At 49.2% G+C, this 15,956-nt stretch overlaps 2 protein-coding genes across 2 annotated transcripts in view; one reads left to right on the plus strand and one right to left on the minus strand.

The window, feature by feature from the left end:
- DMTF1 (cyclin D binding myb like transcription factor 1) overlaps positions 1 to 1,503 on the plus strand; it is a 29,025-nt gene extending 27,522 nt beyond the window's left edge. The window contains exon 17 of the mRNA XM_066550964.1: positions 163 to 1,503. Coding sequence (XP_066407061.1) covers positions 163 to 272 — 110 coding nt within the window. The 3' untranslated portion in view covers positions 273 to 1,503. The remainder of the gene's footprint in view (positions 1 to 162) is intronic.
- On the minus strand, positions 1,329 to 10,583 carry TMEM243 (transmembrane protein 243). The gene is made up of 4 exons (XM_066550965.1): positions 10,456 to 10,583; positions 4,431 to 4,481; positions 3,097 to 3,201; positions 1,329 to 2,014 (listed from the first exon to the last, which is right to left on the minus strand). The coding sequence occupies exons 1-4, from the start codon at positions 10,531 to 10,533 to the stop codon at positions 1,892 to 1,894; spliced, it is 357 nt and encodes a 118-aa protein (XP_066407062.1). The 5' UTR covers positions 10,534 to 10,583; the 3' UTR covers positions 1,329 to 1,891.
- Between the last annotated feature and the right edge of the window lie 5,373 nt (positions 10,584 to 15,956).

Raw genomic sequence — 15,956 nt, forward strand, 5'->3', positions numbered from 1 at the left:
TCTGTGATCCTGTGAATCTAGAGATTGCAAAGTGCCTAGTTTGAGCAACACTGCCTGTAATTGGTTAGAATTCCAGGCTACATTTCCTGTCTCCTAAGTTTGTATTTTATATGTTGTTATAATGGCACAGCAATAGTTTTAATGCTTTTTGTCCCTTGCCAGATCCTATCCTACAGCACCATGGAGATGGGTCGCACATTATTGGCTCATCGTTGGGCAGTCCTGACTCAGAAGATTCAAAGGATGTTGAGGATTTAGTGAGCTGTCACTGAGAAGCAGCAGTGGTGTCCATTTCCTATTGACCATGTTTGCATTGTGAGGTTAGTTACAACCTGTGCCACATCTCCAAAGAAAGCACTCACAGTCTGTCTCTTTGAACAGAAGCTTCCAGTGTGAAATGACTACGGTGCACTTTCTCTGCTCAGGCTGTTGCCCTCATCAGGAGGGAGGACTGAGGTGCCACGTCTCACTGGGGTGTTCCAGTGTGCTGAAGAGCCTCTGTTGCAGTGCTCACAGTGCTCAGCTCCATCCAGTCAGTTCTGATCTGACTTGTTACTGATGTGCTGAACTGCACACGTGGAAAACTGGACAGAAGTCAAGGATTGTGGACTGTAGCCTCTTAGTGCTGCAGCAAGTAGTAGTTTGCACAGGTTTCATGAAGAATGGGTGAGGATTTTTGCACTTACTGACTCTTGTAACACATGGAGTAAGAGACTGTTACGTTTCAGGAAGGAGTAAGTTCCATCAGAGACTTCAGGGAGCATGGGCAGCATCATGAAGCAGTGGTGTGTGTTCCCATCTCACCTGACTCGTTCATATGTCTGTGGCATAGGAAGAAGGCAGAAGCTTATGGGACTTGCCTGGTCTGCTTGTTCCTGATGAGTCCATTGCTGGCAATGGACAGAGCTCAGAAAGATAACTTGTGGAAAATCTTGGGGTTTTTTGTTGGTTTTTTTTTTTCCTTTCATCACTACAGCAAGCTAAATAAAAAGGAAAGGGCTATGAGAAAGGGAAGCTACTGGGACCCACCAGCCTCCCCCAACAAGCTTGGGATTTCTTGGAGATTGTTGTGAGTAGGTTGGAACGTTTGTCTCTGTTGCTGTTTACCTGACACTACCAGCCACCTCCAGACGTGATTTTTGCAGCAAGTTAGCAAATGGGGAGTGGTGTGGAGGTGGCAAAGTCTTGGAGGAATAGCTCTGTGAGAGTCTGGACACAGGGCCTCGAGGCAAAGAAGGCCAATCAATTCCTGCATTGTTTGAAACAGACACTAGGCTGAACAGCAGCCTGTTAGCTAGGAATCAAGAGAAAAAGCTATAGAAACTAAAGACTTGTATAAATTATTTTATTTATTTCTGTAATTAGCTCTTCATAATCAAGAGTTGGTCTTTTTCAGTCTGTGGTTTTGTTAATGTGAAAAACAAGTTGTAGTTTTAAATGGTTGCCTAGGGAACAGAAATAATTGTATATTCAGTTTCAACAAAATAAAGAGTATTTGTCTTACTTGACTGTAAGATGCCATTTATTTATACTGCCACAGATCCTTTCAGTGCTGCAGTTTATTTGTACAATAATAAAAAAGTGCAGTTTTTTTCCAAAATGAAAAAGCTTGTGCCATTCTGAAACATCAGTACAACTGGAATGTTCATTAAGCGCAACAGTAGCTCTTCAAAAAAAAGCAGAATGTCACGTCTTATGGCAATAATTCTCCCCAACAAGAGGGACATTACATATACATTTACATGAAAATCATGTACTGATTTATCCTTGCACAACCCACTTCTTTCCTCTCAGGCTGATGGTTCTCACTTGGATGTCTCGAGTAGAGCTGAGAGCTGAGCTGGAAGCAGTCTGACACAGCAGCATCATTGCTGGGTATTCCCAATGTCCTTCATTTACCCACTTCATGGAAGTACAGGTTGGCACATATACATAACATGACAATAGAAAACAATATGTAGTAAATTAGATTTCTAAATTTGGGTTCCAGGTCTCCTTGTCGATACCAGTAGATCTAGAAGAGAAGAGGAGTTTGTGTTATTTCAAAAAGCCAGGTATTCTAAGGAAACTATTTTTGGTAACTGAATTGGCAACTTGCAGATTTAGTTTTGGGATTTTTTTCCTTCCTGTAAAACAATCCAGCTTCCTCTGGCCAGAGGGACTGAGTGTGTGTGTCTGTATGTGAAACAGGCCCTGAGGACATGTGCTGTCTGGTCAGCTTTGCTGAGAGGGAGGGAGGGAGGGTGGCTTTAACTCTCAGAGCTGGCTCCACCCTGGTGGATGAGGACAAACAGCAGCTTTGCACTAACACAGTCTATTCTGGGCAGAGTTGTGGCCACCAGCTGTAGGATCAAAACCTGGGACTGGCCAGGCAATGCAGAGCAACTTCCCAGCATACCCAGCAGGGAGGGGTTCAGGGCTGCTCCAGGTCACAGCTGGAGGAAGGAGAATGCTCCAAGTGTGAAAAGATACAGCAGAAGAAGGAGCCACCAATGTCCCTGCCCATGGAAGGAGGGTTGGACTACATGGTCCTTCCAACCCAAACCATTCTGTGATTCTGTGAACTCAGACAGGGTTGGACTACATGGTCCTTCCAACCCAAACCATTCTGTGATTCTGTGAACTCAGACCTGCCAGTTCCCTTTGCCAGTGCTTGGGACCAGCTCCCTTGGAATTCTGCAGTTGTTGAGTAGAGGAACATCTTCCACTTGCTATAGCTTCCTACCCCTGTAACCCATCCCCTGTGTTTGAAAGGGCACTGACTAATGCAAGTGCATGGCTGATCCCACTTTGCATCACAATCCATCTCTGCATTCCCATTTCAGTGCTCTGCTCCCTGGTCTCCTCCTCTGTGACTCCAGTGGCAGTGCCACAGAGGTGACAAGTCTTGCACCACAGCTGGGCTGCAGGAGCTGGCTCAGTTCACACACTTACTCTGCAATAAATACAAAACACTGCCACTCCTTCATTGTCAGCTTGTGTTATGGAGGCAGGAAAGCTTTTCTAGGAGAGTGTAAAAAAGAAGGCAGCACCACGTAAAGCAGATTTTATTCAAAGCCATCGACTCAAAAGCACGGCAAACGTGGCGGTACTTACAAGAATGCCAGCAGAAATGCAACACAAGGAGATGCAGAAAGCAAAAAATACATTCACAGGTTTTGGAGGTAGTTGTGGGAAGACAAAAGCACTGATTAGAGTGACCTGTATGGAGGAAAACAAAGATGAGGATTTCACTCTGGATTTCCAGAGCTGCAGAGAGAAGAGGCTCAGCCCAAGGGCTGGAGCAGAGCAGCGCTCACATCCTGATCTGCACGCCCCTCCCTGGCCTCTGCCTCCCACCCCGAGGAGCTGAAGGAAAATGTGCAAGTCTGGAGGAAAACTGCTTTGATACAGCTGAGAGGAGTGGGAAAAAGACTTTGCCAAAAGCTTTGCCATGCTGGCTCCTTGCCAGAAACCACCCTCCAAGTGGCCCTGAAGCCATCAGGCCCTGGGGTGCACACTGCCCATGCAGGAGCATCCCTGTGATTTTGTTTACAGGGGTTTGAGGATGAGGGAAGAGACAAGGATCTGACTCCATGTTTCAGAAGGCTTGATTTATTATTTTATGGTATATATTATATTAAAATTATACTAAAAGAATAGAAGAAAGGATTTCATCAGAAGGCTGGCTAAGAATAGAAAAAGAAGGAATGAATAACAAAGGCTTGTGGCTCGGACAGAGTCCAAGCCAGCTGACTGTGATTGGCCATTAATTAGAAACAACCACATGAGACCAATCACAGATGCACCTGTTGCATTCCACAGCAGCAGATAACCATTGGTTACATTTTGTTCTTGAGACTTCTCAGCTTCTCAGGAGGAAAAATCCTAAGGAAAGGATTTTTCATAAAATGTGTCTGTGACACATCCCTTCAGCCAAGTGTTCCACCAGCTGGCACCTCACCTGTCCCCACAGCCTCCCTGCACCTCAGCTCTCCAACAATCCCCCCATGGACCACACTCATGGTCTCCAGTCCTGACAGTGTTGGGTTTGTCTTTAAAGCTTGGGGAAAGCACAGCTCAACACAAAGGGACAAACTTTGGGAAGACTTATATAAGCCATAAATAGAGGACAATAAATCATAAATAGAAGGAAATAGAAGCAAACACGCTCTCCTGGCACATAAGTGCTTTGTTGTCTCACCCAGCCTCATGTTCAGCCAGGATGGACAATCTGCCAGAGAACTTTGGGATTTTATTGCAGCTCTTAAAGAAATGTATTCCCCTTTTCCTGTTGTCAAAGAGCTTTAAAAGACAGATATGTCCCAAAATGACTGCCTGCCCTAAACCAGAGCCTCTTTGGAAGCTTCACCAGCCATTTTTGGGGAGGAATTCTGGTTTCTTCCCTGTCACTTAAAGATGCAACATGGGGAGGCATGGGAGATACTTACTACAAGCAGCAAGGTTGTTAAGCCACCAACAACTAGATTGATGATTCTGTCCTGAAGAAAAGAGAAGAGTGTTATGTGCACCTAAAAAACCAACAACAAAAAAACCCCAAACCATATAAAACAGAGCATTTCCCAACAGCACTGAGAGCATCAGCCAGGATCCACATTATTGCCAGCACACACCCAAGGCTCCCTGCTCAGCTCTGCCACACAGGAAGGTTTCCCCTCCCTCCCTGGACCCCAGGGAGGTTGCACTGGTCAAGGCCTCATGATGCAGGTTTGCTCATTTGCAAATGGCTTCTCTGCCACATCTAAACTGATTACAGTTGTGCAAATTGTATTTAAATCTTTTTTTTAAAGTGGGAGTGCACAGATGGAGGTTGTCAGAAAAAGCTTTTTTTAGCCCCACTGCCTGAGAATTAATAGACTGATAGAGTCTGAGGTGGGAATTGGTGGGCAGCTGCAAGGAGGTGAAGCATTGCCCACACCCCAAATGCTCCAACCTAACACCAGCAGATCTGAAGATGCCACACAGTGGCCCTGCTTGGACAGACAGACACCCCCCACACTTCTTTCTGCTGCCCCTGATCAGTGTAGAACAACTGGGAGGACACAACCTTGTGTGTCCTGGGACAAAGATCCCTCAGTGACAGCATCAGTCCCATGCCAGTGGCACCAGGGCAGGGACTGGCTGTGACACTGGGCTGTGTGACCGTGGGCTCAGAGGAGCACCACAGCAAGACCCTGTAGTGATGAACCTTCTGGAGCAAAAAACAAAGGAAAAGGAGAATATTCCAATCCCTGCCAGCACACTGCCTCCTCCCTGGTGCTGCTCTGAGTATAAACATGTATCACCACATGCACACAGCCAGGTGTGACACCCCAGATGGCTGACAACTCAAATCAAAGGCTAAAACAGCCACAGCAGAAAAAATGTGCAGAGGGAAAACACCCCAGACTTCTCTTAAGTGTTCTGAGAGTCATTAAGTAGATATGGTGAAGGGAAAGTGAGAAAGGAGTTTGAAAGCATTTTGCCCAAATGCTTTCACTGGGCAACACAGGCTTCCCTCCACCTGCTCTTGCACAGCTCTTCCCTCCAAGAATTTGGATTTGTAGAGGGAGAAGTCCCAGGTCATCAAGAAGTACCACATGACAGCAGCAGGGCACTAGAGCAAAGCAAAGAGGAGGCAGAGAGCAGCAAATCCTGGTTTTGTGGGACACCACAGCCCTACCTAAGGCTGTGGAGCTCAGGTTGAGGTGGCTCAGGAACAGGTGGATGCTGTGCCCTGGGGACAGAGCCACAGCAAGCAGACTCCAAAACCTCTCCTATTACTCCCCAACTCCTCTTTGCACAACAAAACCACTGATGGTCCTGCAGCCCAGAGGCCCCAGGCTGTGGGGGAGCAGCAGTGGCTGCAGCAGAAGGACGTGACCCCCCCTCCACAGGAAATTGTCACCAACATCCCCTTTGCAAGGTCCTCACCAGCCAGGCACAAACCCCTTCTCCTCACTGGCATTTCCACACATGCAGCTGGTGATGTGACAGCAGCCACTGAGAGCCAGCTATGGGATACCCACCACTGACCCCAAAAAGGAACCAGGAGAAGTAAACAAGAGAGCAAGGCAAACGAGAGAAACAGCTTGAAAAGTGCAAGCATGAAATGCTCCATGAGAGCACATTGTGACAGCTCAGCTGGACTCCTCCTCCTCACCTAAAATAAAGAACTAAAAGCTGACTTTGGGCAGCACATGGAAGGGTCCTTACCCCAAAAGCCACTCCAGCACCAGGAGAGGATGGCAGTTTTGCTCTGCCCTTGCATTGCAGACCTGGCTGAGCCCACCAAGGCAATGTTACAGAGGGGGACCAGAGCTGGCACTCAGGCTCTGCTCCTCCATTCAGGGTGCCAAGAGGTGAGCAACTGGATCCCTTGTGCCAGGAGGAGAGACAGCAGGGAATGCCAGGGAGCCACCTGCAGAACTGGCAGTGGGTCACCAGCCTGCAGGGCTCACCTGGTGAGCAAGGGTCACAGCCAGCTCTGCAGAGAGCTCAGAGGGATGGACACACAGTCGTCCCCATCCAGAATGACTGTGCTCCTCATTAACTAGAGACCCATTGTGCCTGGACTGGCAGGAGAAAACAAGGGGGTCAGGCTTGACAGCAATCATGGAGCATTTCTCTCTTGAGTTTCAGAGTGGGAGAGAGCATCCCCCAGCCCAGGGACCTCTCATCTCACCCTGCTGACTGAGGGACCTCCCAGGGCCACCAGGATCAGGTACAGATGCCAGCAGTGCATCCAGTCCCTGTGGCCAAGGCAGCCCCTTCCCTGTGTTTAAACCTGAGGGCACTGAAATTTTCAGAACACATTGCTGGCACAAGAAGGTATTTCAGGACGCAGGGATTAGAGACACTGATCCTGAAATCCCAGGCTTGGTGAAGCAGTGAGAGGCTGCATTCCCCAGTGCCCACTGACACTTCAGCCCCAGGCAGCTTAGCACAGCAAAAAGGTTAAAAATACTCAGGCAGAGGCCAAGACGGCTAAAGGGATTGGGGATGACAGAGCTTTCACCTCCACACAGCGTCAGTGCACAGCCTGGCCTGGGCACACTCTGCTGGGCATGCAGGGACTGGCTGTGGCAACCCTTGTGTGGCACCCAGCTGGCACAGCAGGCTCCTGCCACCAGCACAGCTGATTCAGGAAGGATTTTCCTCCAGCATCACTATGTACTGCAATAGCTGCTGGAGTAAAAAGACAAAAAACCCCAGCAGGGACACCAAAACAGAGAGCCTGAGGTCACCTGGACCAGCCCAGGGTACTGGCACACACACCCCAATTTCTGATACAGTCCCCATTCAGCCCCAGCTCCCCAGATGTTGGCCAGGCAGGGGATGAATTCCATGTTCCACTGTTGCACAAGATGCATTTTGAAACAAGAGGGTTTCTGCCCTGTCCTTCTACTCTGGGGAGGGGATTGCAGGGGCTGGAGGCATCAGACTTCTCCCAGGGAGCCTCTGCAGTGCAGAGGTCTCCCTCCATCTGCCTCTGGGAAAGGGACATAAGGTCAGGAAGTGTCAAATCCTTGCAAAGCAGGAGGGGACAATCCAGGATCCTTTAGGATCTGGGTCAAGGTCACTTGGAGCAGCAGGGAAACTGAGGCTAGGCTGAGACTGTATCTGCACTCCCTCCACAGGCTCTGACAGAGCTTTGCTCTTTGCCCCATTCCAGCTCGGCACCTTCCATCCCTGAATCCTCCAAGTTAGCAGCACATGGGCTGAGCCCCCAGGGATCCTGGCAGAGGCTTGGCCAGGAGAAGGGAATGGGCAGGTCCCCTGGAGCGTGGGTACCTGGTGCCATCTCGGCAGGAGTGACACAAAGGCCATTTTTATGCCTTACATCAGCAAGTCCAGATGGTCAGCAGCCATTGCAGCCATAGGGGATGCCTGAATGCAGTGCCAGGCCCAGCCTGGTGGAACTGCAGGCAAAACAGGCTGTGCTCAGGGCCATGCTGGACACCCACCCTCTGCAAGACACGGGGACATCCTGGTGTGTCCTCAAAAGATCATTCCCATCCCGAGCTGCTCAGTCTCTCTATTGCCTTCTGCTTCCAAATTAACTCCCAATCAACTCCCACCACTCAAACACTCCCACCATGGAGGAGCCCAACTTTGAGCCTCTCTCCTGAGGGAAGTGCTGCACCTGTGGCACCCTGTCCCCTCCTTGCCACCTTTGTGCAGCTGTGCCTTTGCCTTGTCTCACACCACTCACTGCATCCCTGGGGAGCACAGCTGCATCCACAGCACCTGGCATTCATTGTGCCATGTTCCTGCACTCCCCCTGCCCAGCAGCCACTTCCTTGGCACCACCTTGCCCCAGTCTCTGCTCAGCATCACACAGGAGAGCCAGCTTGGCAGGAGCAGCTGGACCATGACAGGGCAAGGCAGTGGATGCTGCTGCCCAGCTCTGCCCTCCCCACTTTGAGTGGCTTTGCTCTCAAAGTCACCAGCTTGGGGACCAGGAGAGTGCAGGAAGGCAGGAAGAGGGAATCCCCATCTCTACATCCATTTCCAATTGCTGGCAACCCTGATTTTGACTCAGGGCTTCCAGGGGCACGAGCACTGCCCCTGCCCTCCCAGCCTGAGCAGAGGATCCTGGTTTGCCAGTATCAGCCATCATTTGCAGAGACCCAAAAGCAGAGCTGGGGTGTGGGCAGGCACTCCTCCCGGCAGACTGCTCCCATTTAAAGGCAAAGTTTGGCTTTTCCACTTCTGACACAGAACATTCCAGCTCGGGACCTCACCAGCGTCCGTTCCTAAGCAACCCCAGTGAACCAGGGAGGAAAGGACCCCGGGCCAGCACATGGTCCCCTGTCTGTGGGACACGGGTACAGCAGCAAGAAACCATCTGAGAGGTTCCAAAAAAGCCACAGCAGACAGGCAGGGGGTGAAGTGCAGGACGCTGGATCCCCACCAGAGCCCAGAACTGAATTTAGCATCCCACCTTTATTATTTACCACTCCCCCTTGTGAGAAGAAGCGTAGCTGGAAAAATACAGAGATCAGGGATCGAAAGCTTAACCTGGGCTGAAAAGTTTGGGAGTTACATGTCAGGACTGCCTCCCTGCTCCGATGGCACATCCCAGTCCCCAGAAGTGCCCAGTGCTGGGAGCTTCCCAAAATCCCTGACCCAGGTGCCCCAAAACCTCCAGTGCCCCATCAGGGCAGCACCGCCAGTGGGGTACCTGTCCCCCCTCACTTCATCTCCTCCACATCATTCCATTTTCCCCCGAAAATCCGGCGGGTATCACTTTGTTCTCATTAAACATTGTAATTGTAGCAGCAGTTCCAAGTTCTCGCAGGGAGGGCGGTGATGGACTTGATTCACTTCTGAATAATCCCAGGCAGTTTCAGCCTGCACCCCCCAAACCCACACGAGTGTGCAACCCCTCCTGACAGGGGACAGCCCCAGGTCACGGACGGATGATGATGCAGGTGCCGTGGTTCCCGAGGGATCCCGATGCCGGGCGGCCCCAGGAGCCCCCTCCCTCCCCGGCAAAGCCCCGCAGCAGCGCCGGGAGCCGAGCGGCTTGCGGGCATTGACACCTGAGGAGCCGCTGCTGCCACACGCCAGCCCAGGAAGGAGCCACCGCCGGCTCCTCCAGCCCGGGAGGAAAATCAGTGCCCAGGAAGGCACCAGACGCAGCCCCCCCATCCCCGACCCCATCCCCGTCCCCCCAGACGGGGTGAGAGGCGGCCCGGGCTCCGCAGGGCACACCCGGTGGGACACGGCGGCTCTGTCACCCCCTGCCCCTGCCCAAAGCCCTTCCCAGCCCCACGCCGAGGGTCCCCCCGACTCTGGGACCCCGAGCCCCAAGTTGCCGATAGTTTTGGGGGGATGTTGCTTTAGGGAGGATTATATGAAAGTTGATTTCCTTGCGGGGAGGGGGAGGGAAATGTTTTGTGAGTTATTTGGGGAGGGGGTCGTGCTGGAAGGGTTTAGTTCTGGGGATGTCGTTCGGATTTTTTAAAAAATTTGGCGCGGTGTTTATTTGGGGTTGACGGATTATTTTTGGTTTGGGGCAATAATTGGGAGACGGTTTTTTTGTTTTATTTCAGGGTTTTTTTTTTATAATTACGCCAAATTTGAGCTTTTCCTTTTTCTGGAATTTGAGGGGCTCCTTTAATATTTTTTTAATTGAGGTGCAGCCTTTCTAATTTTTGACGCTGTTTTGGAGGGAGACTGAGGATTCTTTCTTATTTCATAGGGATTTTTAAAATTTGTTTGCAGGATTCGGGCAGGTTCCCCGCTCGGGCGGGCCGCTCCGTGCCGAGCCCGGGGGCAGGGGTGGGTGCCGAGCTGCCGCTCTCCGGGGCGGCCGGGAGGAGGCTCCTCATAACCGGGGGGCATTCACACCGGCAGGGCGGGGAGGGGGGGGCACCACAGGACTCCCAGCTGCATTTCCCCGGCGCGGTTCGCGTTGCCGGGGGGTGTTTTGGGGGAGCGGGGTGCCGGGGGTGGCGGGTCCCTTACCCTGGCCGAGGTCTCCCCGAAGAGCGGCCGGTTGTCGGCGCCGCCGGTGCCGTACCCGCGGGCGGGGAATCCCTCCATGGCGCGGGGGCGCTGCGCCGGCGGCCGCGGGGGGGCGCCCGCTCATCCTGCGCCTCCGCCCCGCCCGCTCCGCGCCCCGCGGGCCGAACCGGCACCGGCAGCGGGAACGGGAACGGGAGCGGCACCGGCACCGGAGGGGCGGCACCGGCACTGTCACCGGCACCGGAGAGGCGGAGCAGCTCCGGCCCCGGCACCGGGCGGGGCGGAGCGGCGGGAGCGGCCCCGCGGGTGCGGAGCCGCCGGCCCGGCCTGCGCGGGAGGGGCGGAGCCAGCGCTGCCGGTGCCGATTTGTTGCTCAACAAAGTTGCGGTATTTGAGCAAATCTCATTAGGGATGATGATATGGCAGCTTGGAGGAAGAAGCCTGATTTGATTTGGTTTTGATTCGATTTGATTTTTCTTATTATAGGTTTTATTTTCTTTTGATTTTTTTGACTCGATTTGATTTTTCTTATTATAGGTTTTAGTTTTTATTCTTTTTTTTTCTTTTGTTTTCCTTTATTGTGTTTTACTCTCATAGAATCGTAGAAGCAGAATATCCAGAGTTGGAAGGGACCCAAAAGTAACATCAGTGCAACTCCTGGCCGTGCACAGGACACCCACAAACCTCACCCTGTGCCCGAGGGCATCGTCCAAACCCTCCTTGAGCTCTGCCAGGCTCAGGGCTGTGAGCGCTGCCCTGCGAGCCTGTTCCAGTGCCCAAACACCCTTTGGGTGTAAAACCTTCTCCTGGTAGCCAACCCAACCTTTGTTTTACAGCTGTTGTGTTTTTCTTATTTTGTATTTTATTTTATTTTATTTTTAGGGGCTTATTTATTTATAAACATCTGATCCTGCTAGAGCTGAAAAATGAACTCACATGTGCTCTTCCCCTACATGAGTTACCCACCTAAACTAGATAAAAGAGAAGGATTATTCCTGGAGCTAGGATTGGTGGCAGTAAAACACTTTTGCTGTATACATTCCTTAGCCAAAGTTATCCCATGTCCCAGCTGTTGTTGCTGCTGCTGCTTTGGAGCTGATGATGGGTTTGCATGTGAGAAAGCCTGGGGGCATTAATTTTATTGTTATTTTAATTTTTTAAAATTTATTTTAATTTTATAATTAAATTGTATTTACATTTTTATTTAAATTAATTTCTGTTGGTTTGGGTTTTTTGGGGTTTTTTTTTTTTTTTTTACTTTTTAATTAATTTCATTTTTTCTATTTACATCACTTAGTCTCAGAAAATAGTTTTCTTCTTGGATGTCCCCCAAACCATCATGGATACAACCTTTCTCCAAGTGCACTTTAGGATGAAAATTAACCAATTAAGATGGATTAAATGTTGTGCCTCCCAGGAAAGATTGTAAGTTTTTTGTTCAAATGAGTTCTGTGGTTTCCCCTGACCCTGCTCCCTCCAGGGATTCCAGAGGGCTTTTTCCCCTGAGAGACAAACTCCCCTAAATATCACTGGAATTTAGGAGAAATAGCATGGCCATTTCCTTCTTGCTGGATAGAAGAGATTTCCAGGCCAGGTCTGTAGGTGAGAAGATCAGAAAGAAGAACACCAGCTGCAGACAGGAGCTGTCACAGCAGTTGCTCTGTTGGTGGCTCCAATTCCTGTCACCAAGGTCCTCCTGCAGGTCAGTGGTGATGGCTCATTGGAGCTCCCCAGCTGTTGAGCAAGAGCTGGGTGAAATCAGCTTCTCTTGCGAAACATTTCTGTCATTTTAGGCTCGAGTGCTTGCCCTGGGGCCGTGCTGTGCACACAGGGCTGGAGCACTGGAGCACTCCAGCTGCACTTGGCCTCTGAGCTCAACAGCTCCGAGACCAAAGCACCACCGCCTCCAAGGGGAGAAGGATTGAATTCAAGTGAGCCTGGGAAATCATCACAGCTCAAAGGGGAAAGTATTGAATTCAAGTGAGCCTGGGAAATCATCACAGCTCAAAGGGGAAAATTATTGAATTCAAGTGAGCCTGGAAAATCATCACAGCTCAAAGGGGAAAGTATTGAATTCAAGTGAACCTGGGAAATCAACACAGCTCAAAGGGGAAAATTATTGAATTCAAGTGAGCCTGGGAAATCATCACAGCTCAAAGGGGGAAAGTATTGAATTCAAGTGAGGCTGGGAAACTATCATAGCTTTGCCGGGGTACCTGTTACTGATTCCCCCCTGACTTCTGGGACTCTGGCTGGGCCCTCCCAGGGGGCTCCCCTGTCAGGGGAGACCCTTCTGGAGTGGTTTTGTGTCAGAAAAGAGAGACTCACTGGATCTTTTTGGTCTTCAGGTTCTTGTTTGTTATCTTATCTAGAGTTTTGCACACTGTCCACACCAGGCTCAGTGCACTGGAAAAGCACCACAAAAATGGCCAACAATCTTTCATTACAAGGTCTTTTAAAGCTAAACTCTCCAATTAAGAGCTGACACCTGGATTATTTCCCCTTTCAACCCAATAACTGATCCCAAAGAGCTGCAATGCAGACTTTTCTGCCCAATTACAAAATGCCACCCAAACCCACGAAGGAGGAAGAAGAAGCATGAAGAAGAAGGCCAGGATGACACCTGTGCCCTCCATCTTGCTTCCATCCACAACATACTAAAAACCCCAAAACCTAAATTTCCCACCTAAGTGATACACCTACACTACTCTCTGCAATCTACTTCACGCCCTAGTGGATTCTAGTCTATTCTGGAGTTTAGGAAACTTTCTCCATGAATGAGGGTCAAAGTCAGTGCTCCCCTGGGGGTCAGGGCACCCCAGAGCAGACAGGGAAATATTCCTGGTGCCCTGGGTTTCCACACAGCTTCAAAGGTGAAAAGTATTGAACTCAAGTGAGGCTGGAAAATTATCACAGCTTCAACAAGCTTGACTGCATGCTGAGCTGAAGTACTGGGTGGGAAGGCACAAAGGCCTCCTGTAACCCTCCAGCAGTCATTCCCAGGGTGAGCCTTGGGGAAGAAGGATCTCCAGGACCCAGTGGAGAGACCCTTCATGTCCTCTTGAGCCACTTGGTAAAAACAATCCCATGGTGTGAAGGATGTGGCTTCCTGACACACAAGTGCTCTTGACCTACAGAACAGTTGGTTCTGTGTTCATTTTTGAGTACTTGTGTGTTAATTATTTTCCTGAGCAGGCTCTGGCTGTGCCCAGATTAAATACTGAGGGGGTTGTAGGGTCTGGGTAGGGCATGGCAGTGCTGGAGGGGGTGACTGTGGGAGTGCCCTGCATCATTGAAATTTGGAGTTATGGCTCAGTGGGACAAAGGCACATAACCTTCTTCCAACATCCACTGAATAACTGAGAACAAACACAAAACACAGGCAAAACTTGCTGAAAACCACAAATTGTTACTTGTGCATAATAATCAATGAATCAATAATCAGGGAACACTGGAACAGGGGAGTTACTTGTTTCTCAGCCTATAGGTACTCAGCCTGTTGCTATAGTATTTTGTTTTTTAAGTGCTATACATCTTCTACACTTAACTAACCTACATGTCTCCCACCTGGATCACTCACCTGTGCATCCAAGTGCTTCCTGGGTGATGTGATCACTTTGTAAACAGCAGCTCTAATTTGATGAGAGACAGTCTGATTGAGCCACTAATGTAACAGCCCAAATAGATTCACTTCTTTCTACAATTCAAAGTATATCAATCTCCAGTGATTGATAAAAGTACCTATGCTTCTCAGGTCTGAAATAAAAAACAACTTGCTATTTAATAGAGGAAGTAATATCAAAGGAAATCTTGGATGATTTAACACTGGAAGGATTTGTACTGCTCAGGTTGGACACAACTCCCTTGGTCTTATTTAGTGTGTTTTACATTTATTACAGTTGGCTGCATCTCTTACAGCAGTTCCAAGGTTTACATGCTGAGCTTTGGCTCTCCTTCCTCAAAAATATTCCTGGCATTACTTCCTAGAAATAGATTTGGCCCATAAATTGCAGAGAGCTTTGGAGTCTCTTCAGAACATCAGCCCCACACTATATACTTTCTCCTGTCTAATATTTTATTTATATTAAAAGTCATCATGTGTTTTTCTCTGCACTCTGGGTGAAGGTTTAATTCAGCACATATATGAAAATTTCAATATATCCCAAGGCTAATTATATATCACTGCCACTGATGCTGCAGCCTCTGTAACTCACCAGCTTGCTGTTGGAGTGCCAGGGTGGAGGTCAGTAACTCATCTGGGCAGGCAGTGCTGCCTTCAGCCCCTCACTGGCTCCCTGATGCTCTGTGTGTCCTTTCTAGTGATCTAATGTGCTGAGGCTTCTAATGCATCAATTTATTCCATAACTCTTTGGTAGCAGGGGTTTTCTGCTGCCATTTATCTCATTTATCAGACCCTGCTCTCCTGTCTCCTTCCCTGCAGCAATTTCAGCTTCCTGACACAGCCATTACTGATTACAGCTGGTCATTGGCTTTTGCACTTTAAAACAGCCCTCAGCTCCCAGCATGATGGCCGTGGGGCTATTCCACTTGGCACACTTTATTTTGAAAGGATAGCAATTTTCTCAGAGCTTTCTAACAAAGCTTCCACAACACAAAACTTCTAGGGCAGCCAGGAGCTGTTTCACTGTGTTTTTCAAGTCCAAAGGAAACCTGACTAACAAATTTGGTTTGTTAGAATAGACTTTAATGTCAATCTCTATCAGCCCCCACCTGAGAAAATACTCTGGAAGAGAGATAAATAAATGGGCAAGACATTTCCAACACTGAGATCTCTCTCCATCATCCCAGAAGAGTTAGGTTTGACTCCCTCTTCAGAAAGGGTCACCTAAGATCATCAAGGGACAACCAGCTCGAGGACAGCCATGTTCCCCCAGTTCATCCTGCCAGGATGAGATTGTACATTTGTTATTTTTGCTGGGGGCACATGTTCTGCTGAGAGGACAGGAAGTTTCTGTAGAGAGTGTGTGAAAGGAGAAGAGAATCCAAAACCTCTAAGTTTTGCAGTTTCCACAGTCAGTTTTACCTAGTAGCTGCCTACAAGGACCAAAAGGTTTTAAAACTGGTACCAAGAGGTGTTACAGACATATTCAAACTTTAAAAGAAAAAGAAACAAAACCAAAACCAAACAAAGCTAAACAAAAAACCCCAAACACAAACAATATCTCCCAAAACCCAAAACAAAACCAACCAACCAACCAAACAAAAAACCACAAAAACAGACAAAATCAAAATTCAGTGAAGTATTTCCAGTATACCCCAGGTGTAATCTAGTGATGTAGCCTAAGGTCTCTGCCTGCATCTCTCAGTTTATGGTAACTTTCCTTGAGTCTCTGCCTTACTGCTTTCAGAGTTTTTCCCCTAAACAAGGATGTTTTAATTTAGAGTTAATGGAGAACCTGAGTGGCACTGGGACCCACAGGGCAGTGCCACAAGGGGAACACAGGGCTGCTGGGGTGACACCCACTGTCACTGTGGAGCTG

The sequence above is a fragment of the Molothrus aeneus genome, chromosome 5 (assembly GCF_037042795.1).
Source record: "Molothrus aeneus isolate 106 chromosome 5, BPBGC_Maene_1.0, whole genome shotgun sequence".
Classification (NCBI taxonomy): Eukaryota; Metazoa; Chordata; class Aves; order Passeriformes; family Icteridae; genus Molothrus; species Molothrus aeneus.

Bases quoted from the DNA above. Each gene is read 5' to 3' on its own strand.
- TMEM243 (XM_066550965.1), bottom strand. From the start codon at position 10,533: ATGGAGGGATTCCCCGCCCGCGGGTACGGCACCGGCGGCGCCGACAAC. The intron at 4,482-10,455 runs GTAAGGGACCCG...TCTTTTCTTCAG, and splicing joins TCGGGGAGACCTCGGCCAGG to GACAGAATCATCAATCTAGT. The intron at 3,202-4,430 runs GTAAGTATCTCC...TCCTCCATACAG, and splicing joins TAACAACCTTGCTGCTTGTA to GTCACTCTAATCAGTGCTTT.